We start from the raw sequence: 7559 nt of genomic DNA on the forward strand, positions 1-7559 counted from the left end.
CCACCAGACACATCAGGACACGTTTGCAGCCTGTTATTGGTGGAACAGCAAAACCTCAAACTCCACCCAGGTGATAAAAGGACGTTCAGCAGTCAGAGCAGAGCAGACGCAGGTGGCACTTACAGAGAGAGGACGCTGCCTTTTGGACCAACGCTGTTTCATCACAGCATTTAATTAAAGCTAATTTAATTAAGCTCAACCGCCCCAGAAATGACGCCACCAAGAGCCTCATGTAAGTATCTCTTCATGAAAAACATTAAATTAAGAAAAGTGAAATTATTTTTCTTTGTTACAACACTGTGTAATGTGTAATTAGTTATTATGCATTTAATCTTGGATGCTGTGTTTTTTTTAACGTGGCTTCTGTTTGTCCTGAACAGTCAGGCGAGGACCCAACGTGCAGGGGAGAGGAAACCATGCAAACCTCCAGCCATCGAGACGCAATCTAATCAGGCAGGGACGAGGTAACAAAGACGTCTTGCTCTCTTACTCATTATAGAAATGTCTGTAAAACACAGCTGAGAGTACCCAGTACCCTTTTGAGTCTGTGCCGTTTATCGTCCATACTCGACTTTTTGTTCCTCAGTTTCAGTTCCTGTAAGCTGTAAATAACTCCTATGACTGTCGTTTCACAAGTAAAGGAGCCTGAGGGAGTCATGAACAGGCTATTAGTCATCGGAAAAATAACTGCCAGGCCAGGTGGCTGACCTGGCAGTGCATGCACCATTATTAAGGATGAGTCATCACCGCAGCAGCATGGGTTCGAGTCTGGCCCCTCTCTCTCCCTCTGCCTTTCCTGTCTCTCTCTACTGTGACTATCTAATAAAGCAGGAATGCCGACAATTTTTTAAAATAAAGAGATAAAAGACATATTCATCAGCAACTGAAATAAATACCAAATGGTTGCAGCCTTAATTATTATTTTCTTTTGCTTCAACTGCGTTTTTCAGTCGCCTGCGGCAACTACCGGGTTCAACAGGCGTACGCGTAAACATGTAGTCGTTACTGCGCACGCGGTCATCAAAGGGGTCCCATATGATCACAAGACAAGTTATTGATTTTTACTTGCCTTAAACAATCATATATTTTGCCACCAAATGTGTATACAGTCATACGATAGATACATACCTCTACGTAACTATGAAAGCGTGTCTACACGACCAGGTGAGAACCCAGGTGACCATAATGTAAGCAATCATTGGACCCTACGCCAAAAGGCAGTAGACGTGGTCATGGCAACTGCAGGCATACGTGCAAAAGGCGTGTAAACAGGAAGCAGATTGTCTACTCTGCCGGTGGATGTTCAGTTATAATAAATACTGCGAACGAAGAACAGCAATGGCCAAAAGTGAGACCAGAGATTTCTTTGCTCGTACCGACGACGAGGCAGAGACGCCTGTGATTCGTTATCCACGTTAAACGAGCAACTGGTCGTCAAGGCTGATGTCTTTGTTTTGTTCCGGAAAAGGGACACGTGATAGGGGCGTGACGAATCAGGGAAGGACAACGTGGTGACTGACAAGAACCACTCAAGAAGCGAACGCGGGCGTCTGCGTCATCGTTTCCAAAAGCCTCCGTTTTTGCCCGTCCGGACTAGAAGGAGCGCGTTCTACCTCAACCTTGTCTCCTTCTCTCTGCTACACCCGAGGAAAGCTGCAGTGAAACGCCACTGACTGCGCCATGTGGTGTCGCATCGTTACCGACACACTTGTCGCACACATCGGACATGTCGATCCGGGGAGTGAACCTGATGAAACTGTTGTTTTTCTGGAGAGTTTGTGTGAGTCAAGAGGCCACTGATGATTCTCTGATTTTTCAACGCTACAATATCTTGAGAAGCGAATCGCTTGCGTCAGAGATGCATAAATAGGGGAGAACTTCACTTTGCCGCTTTCTGTGGGTCACCGCTGTCTATTTTAAGAAATATAATATAATACCAGGGCGTCCTGGTGGCCTAGCGGGGGTTAAAGCACTGACCATGAACCGCAACATCCCCAGTTCGAGTCCACCCGGGACCTTTGTTGCAAGTCATTCCCCATCTCTGTCCACTCATGTCATCTTTACACTGTCGACTATCTAATAAGGCATAAAATGGTCCAAAAAATATTGTTATGCTATAGGCCGAAGCTGACCGGGCAATGGGCCTGAACCCCACAAGAATACCGCCCCACTGATTGTTGTAGATGCTGTATAACAGCGCATATTGTTCGATAAATCACCAGAACATGAAATAATCAAAGCACAGAGTCCAAAGCAGGGCTTTATACTGTTAAGGGCTCAGCATGAGCATTTCCTGTGAAGTTCGCTAAAACAACACTGTGTCATTGAATTAGTTATTATACATAAAATTTTGGTTGCTTTTAACGTGGCTTCTGTTTGTCCTGAACAGTCAGGCGAGGACCCAACGTGCAGGGGAGAGGAAACCATGCAAACCTCCAGCCACCGAGACGCAATCTAATCTGGCAGGGACGAGGTAACAAAGACGTCTTGCTCTCTTACTCATTATAGAAATGTCTGTAAAACACAGCTGATATACACACTATTATATTGTTACTATATTATTTACTTCTTAAAATCTCAAATGACTCAGTACTTAATATCTGTACTGGATGAGACGGTGTAGTCCCTCATTCGTCCAGGAGCGTTCTATCGTAGAAAAGGTTTCAGTCGTAGTCGTCTGGACGCTGTTTTCAGAATCAAGACGTTTCGGCTCCCATCCGGAAGTCATTCTCAATTGTGAAAAAGCCGAAAGAGCCGAAACGTCTTGATTCTGAAAACAGTGTCCAGATGACTACGACTGAAACCTTTTCTACGATCTGTACTGGATCTTTATGGAACACAAATATAGAACAACACCAGACTTATACTTTAAATTCAGCCTTTTGAGTCTGTGCAGTTTATCGTCCATACTCAACTTTTTGTTCCTCAGTTTCAGTTCCTGTCAACTGTAAATAACTCCTATGACTGTCGTTTCACAAGTAAAGGAGCCTGAGGGAGTCATGAACAGGCTATTAGTCATCGGAAGTGTGCACCATTATTAAGGATGAGTCATCACCGCAGCAGCATGGGTTCGAGTCTGGCCCCTCTCTCTCCCTCTGCCTTTCCTGTCTCTCTCTACTGTGACTAATAAAGCAGGAATGCCGACAATTTTTTAAAATAAAGAGATAACAGACATTTTCATGGCTATTAGTCATCGGAAAAAAAACTGCCAGGCCAGGTGGCTGACCTGACAGAGCGTGCACCATTATTAAGGCTGAGTCTTCACCGCAGCAGCACGGGTTCACCTGTCAGAGGACGACAGGTGAGACTTCGTCTCCACAGTGTTGTGTGGGGTGGAGATAATTACAGGGCTGTGAGAAACTGACAAAACAGCATTGAGCAAGTGATTTACATACTCAGCTCTGATTGGACAGGAATCTTCTCCATTACCACCATGGATGATTTGGGAGAACTGGATACCGTGTATCAAAGATGGCTTCCCATTCATTTTGCACACGCCAAAAAAGTCTCCACAGGAAGCCTCAAGCTTCAGAGTCCTTCGCCAGCTGACTTCCTGTTGTCTCCCCACACACATGAATGGGATAAAATCATTTAATCATATGGCTCCTCTGGATTTTCAAAATGTACCAAAGATTTCGGGGGTTTTACAGCCTCTCACCTCAGCGCCATTCCTGGACGCTTGTTTGCTGCTATACTGGCGCACAGAGTAGTTAATTTCCTGAGCGATGTGTTTTCATGCAGCCTCTTCGAGTCCCGGTAGCTTGTTCAAGTTCTGTTATACTGCATTTGAAAGCCATTTACTGCGATGAGCAGCTTTTCCCACATTTGTTGAGCTGTAGCAGTAAAAAACTCTGTTTCCTGAGGGAATCCAGTCTGTCGCCATTACACATCGCTATTGTTTTATCGCTCAGGCCTACACTGACTGCACACGTGATTGGACCGTTATCTTCTCCATTACCACCATGGATGTATTAAGAGAACTGGATTCCGCGCATCAAAGATGGCGTCCCATTCATTCCTATGAAAGCTGCTCACTGGGTGCACACGACGAAAAAGACTCCACAGGCAATTGATGTCTCAAATGTTTTCATGCGCACACATCCCAAGTCTCAATGCATCATACGGCATTAAACTACCTGACGTGGTAGATCCAACTACCAGACGTGGTAGATCCAACTACCTGACGTGGTAGATCCAACTACCTGACGTGGTAGATCCAACTACCAGATGTGGTAGATCCAACTACCAGATGTGGTAGATCCAATTATCTGACGTGGTAGATCCAACTACCTGACGTGGTAGATCCAACTACCTGACGTGGTAGATCCAACTACCAGATGTGGTAGATCCAACTACCAGATGTGGTAGATCCAACTACCAGATGTGGTAGATCCAATTATCTGACGTGGTAGAACCAACTATTTGATGTGGTAGATCCAACTACCTGATGTGGTAGATCCAACTATCTGATGTGGTAGATCCAACTACCTGATGTGGTAGATCCAACTACCTGATGTGGTAGATCCAACTATCTGATGTCGTAGATCCAACTACCTGATGTGGTAGATCCAACTACCTGATGTGGTAGATCCAACTATCTGATGTCGTAGATCTAACTACCTGATGTGGTAGATCCAACTACCTGATGTGGTAGATCCAACTACCTGATGTGGTAGATCCAACTATCTGATGTCGTAGATCTAACTACCTGATGTGGTAGATCCAACTACCTGATGTGGTAGATCCAACTACCTGATGTGGTAGATCCAACTATCTGATGTCGTAGATCTAACTACCTGATGTGGTAGATCCAACTATCTGATGTGGTAGATCCAACCTGACGTGAGGCCAGTTTGAAACTGAGATAAAGCAAAACAACACGTTAACATTGTAGCCACACTGACAAATGCCTCAGCCTGAAGAAGCATGTTTCAGCCTTTAAAGAGTAGTTTAGGCTTTCTGACACGATCTTCTGCTAATGACACTATTCAGATGAGGTCTATTGTGTCCAAGACTGTCCTTTTAAAAATCTGTTTTCTTCCACAGTAGGGATCCGGGAAATACTAACGCCGAAAAGACAAATGCTGAAGATGATTGTATCAACTCTGCAGCCCTTGGAATTGGCAGAAGATGACAACTTTCTGGATTTCGTCAAAGCACTAAACCCCTCTCATCAAATTCCTACCAAATCTGAGATACGCTCAGACTTTCTCAACATCTACAAGGAAAACGAAAACAAGCTGCGATCGATCTTGGCCTCTGCTGATGAAATTGTGCTGACATGTGAGTTGTGGTATTTAAGACCTGAAGACTCCTATCTGACGGTGGGTTGCCATTTTGTGGACATCCACGGGAATCTCATGTCCTACATGCTCAAAACTACCAGCCTCTTCGGAGACGAATCTGCAGCCAACATTAAAAATCAGCTCTCGGCTGTCATGGAGGCTTGGTGTGTGAAAGAAAAGGTCCACAGTGTCGTCAGAGCTGGTATGCCACAACTGAAAAAAGTTCAAACTAAATGGACAGACATGCCTTGTTTTGCTGACACCTTGAATGTGGTATTTAAGGATCTGATGAGTAACGATGCGCTGTTGAATGTTCTCAGAAAGTGTCAGAACATCGTCAGGTTCTTTAAGTACAATTCTGAAGCTGAGAGGAAGCTCAGAGCGATTCAAAACCAGCTGAATATGGAACAAGACGAGCTGATCATGTACTCCGGGGACCGATGGCTCCCTTGGCTGCACATGCTCCGACGACTGATGCAACAGTACCAGGCCATGGTGATGGTGTTCGATGAGAGAGGCAAGACAGATTTGATTCTAAATGAAAACGATAAGGAGAAAATCAAGAAGATCATATCGGCTCTGGAACCTCTGAGGAAAGCCACGTCCATGATGAAAGGAGAAGGATTCCAGACCATTTCAGCCATGCTGCCAGTGCTGAAGAGTCTCATGGACAATCTCAGAGAAGAAGAAAAGAGAAAGAATGATGTTGCCCGGACATTACTGTCAAAATGTAAAGAGGAATTTGGTAACGTCAACAACCACCCGTTGGCTCTCAATACATTCCTCGACCCAAGATTCAAAAACCAGCTGGGAGACCAAAACAAAAAACGAGCGATGGATAAAATAAAGCGGGAGCTCACTCCAGGCCCAGCCTCCTCCTCTCCTACTAAACTGAAAGACCTACTGGAAAGATACATGGCCTACGAACCTACTGCAGAGACGTCAAACCCTTTGGCCTGGTGGAGGCACACAGGAAAGAAGAATTTTGGTGAATTAAGCAAGCTTGCCCTGAAGAAACTTGGGGTTGTGTCCACTGCCGTGCCCTTAGAGAGAGCTTTCTCCAGTGCAGGTGATCGGTTCTGCAACCTCAGGAGCGCCATCGAGCCAGAAAACCTCAACATGATCCTGTTCCTCAACAGCAACTGGTCCACAAAGTATTAGATACAAATCTATTGTTCTCTTTGAGAAGATAAAGACACACACTTTTTTTTTTTTTTTTTTTACAAATAAGCTTTAATTAACTAAGAAAATACATATTAAAACCAGAGACCAAAGCTCCACACTCCTCTGAATTAGTTGTAAAAGTAAATGTTTAGATGTAAGGTGGATCCGGATGGATTTTGGATCAGATGTGAAGGAGCGTCCGAGCTCCTTCTGGATGCCTGTGCTCCTCACTCACACCAAGGTGAGCCCTGTCAGACGCTGGTTTTTGAAATCTCATTCTTTCGGTCGCTACCCAAAGCTCAGGGCCATGTAGGTGAGGGTTGGACAAAGACCAGCACTATCTGAACAGCTGAACAATCACCGTGTAAAGAGGCTGTGGTTGTCAGATGGTCTGGAAGCAGTTTTCAGATGCTGTAAGACAATCTGACAAGCACTTTGCCTGAAGCGGACTGAAACCTTTAAACAAATCCATTTTTAATCTTAAGCTTCAACCCAACCTTCCGGTTTGACAAGTGCGTCTGTGCTGCTGGCAGCCATCATTTTTGCAATCGTTTTTTGACTGAATTTGGGGCAAAGAAGTCCCGCGGCTAATCGTCCTTTGGTTCACACACCTGATGTCCTAAATGCACTCTGATTGGTTCTGCCAGATTCCCTTTGTGATTGGTCTGATGTCCACTTCCTCTCATAATAGACACCTGATCTTCAGAAGTAACTTTTGAGTTTTGTGCATTTTATTCTTTGAATTGGATAAACGTATGTTGTTTTTATTCGTTGTTTAGTTGTTTTTTCAGTTTTTTATACGAGTGGTTTGGTTTCCTCGTTGAGTTCATCTCGGAGCCGAGACAGAGAGCTCCCCCCTGTTCTTTTTTATGTCATAATTTAACTGTTTAAAGATACTTAAATGTACTTTAAGAACATTTTCCTGATTACACTTAAGTACTTTTAGTTTTTACAGAACAGGGAGTGTAACTTGAATATTTTAAGTAGGTTTTACTTTGTAAAAGCCAAACATTTCAGCCTGACGAAGACGCCGTGCTGATGGCCGATTTGAACCTGCAGCCAGGTGAGGTGACCCGGTGAGCCGTCCCAGGTGAGCCGTCCCAGGAGAGC

The 7559-nt window shown here is 44.5% G+C and overlaps 2 protein-coding genes across 2 annotated transcripts in view; both read left to right on the forward strand.

Annotated features, from left to right (window-relative positions):
* Window positions 1-18: 18 nt before the first annotated feature.
* Window positions 19-7559, forward strand: part of si:ch211-152f22.4 — a 7772-nt gene continuing 231 nt past the window's right edge. Inside the window, exons 1-4 of the mRNA XM_044199995.1 lie at window positions 19-232; window positions 381-464; window positions 2390-2473; window positions 5047-7559. The exon at window positions 5047-7559 is cut by the window's right edge and continues 231 nt beyond it. Of these exons, the coding sequence (XP_044055930.1) occupies window positions 211-232; window positions 381-464; window positions 2390-2473; window positions 5047-6446 (1590 nt within the window). The 5' untranslated portion in view covers window positions 19-210 and the 3' untranslated portion in view covers window positions 6447-7559. The remainder of the gene's footprint in view (window positions 233-380; window positions 465-2389; window positions 2474-5046) is intronic.
* Window positions 6487-7559, forward strand: part of LOC122877847 (T-cell acute lymphocytic leukemia protein 1 homolog) — a 7157-nt gene continuing 6084 nt past the window's right edge. The window contains exon 1 of the mRNA XM_044199996.1: window positions 6487-6690. Within this exon, the coding sequence (XP_044055931.1) occupies window positions 6619-6690 (72 nt within the window). The 5' untranslated portion in view covers window positions 6487-6618. The remainder of the gene's footprint in view (window positions 6691-7559) is intronic.

The sequence above is a fragment of the Siniperca chuatsi genome, linkage group LG6 (genome assembly GCF_020085105.1).
Source record: "Siniperca chuatsi isolate FFG_IHB_CAS linkage group LG6, ASM2008510v1, whole genome shotgun sequence".
Taxonomy (NCBI): Eukaryota; Metazoa; Chordata; class Actinopteri; order Centrarchiformes; family Sinipercidae; genus Siniperca; species Siniperca chuatsi.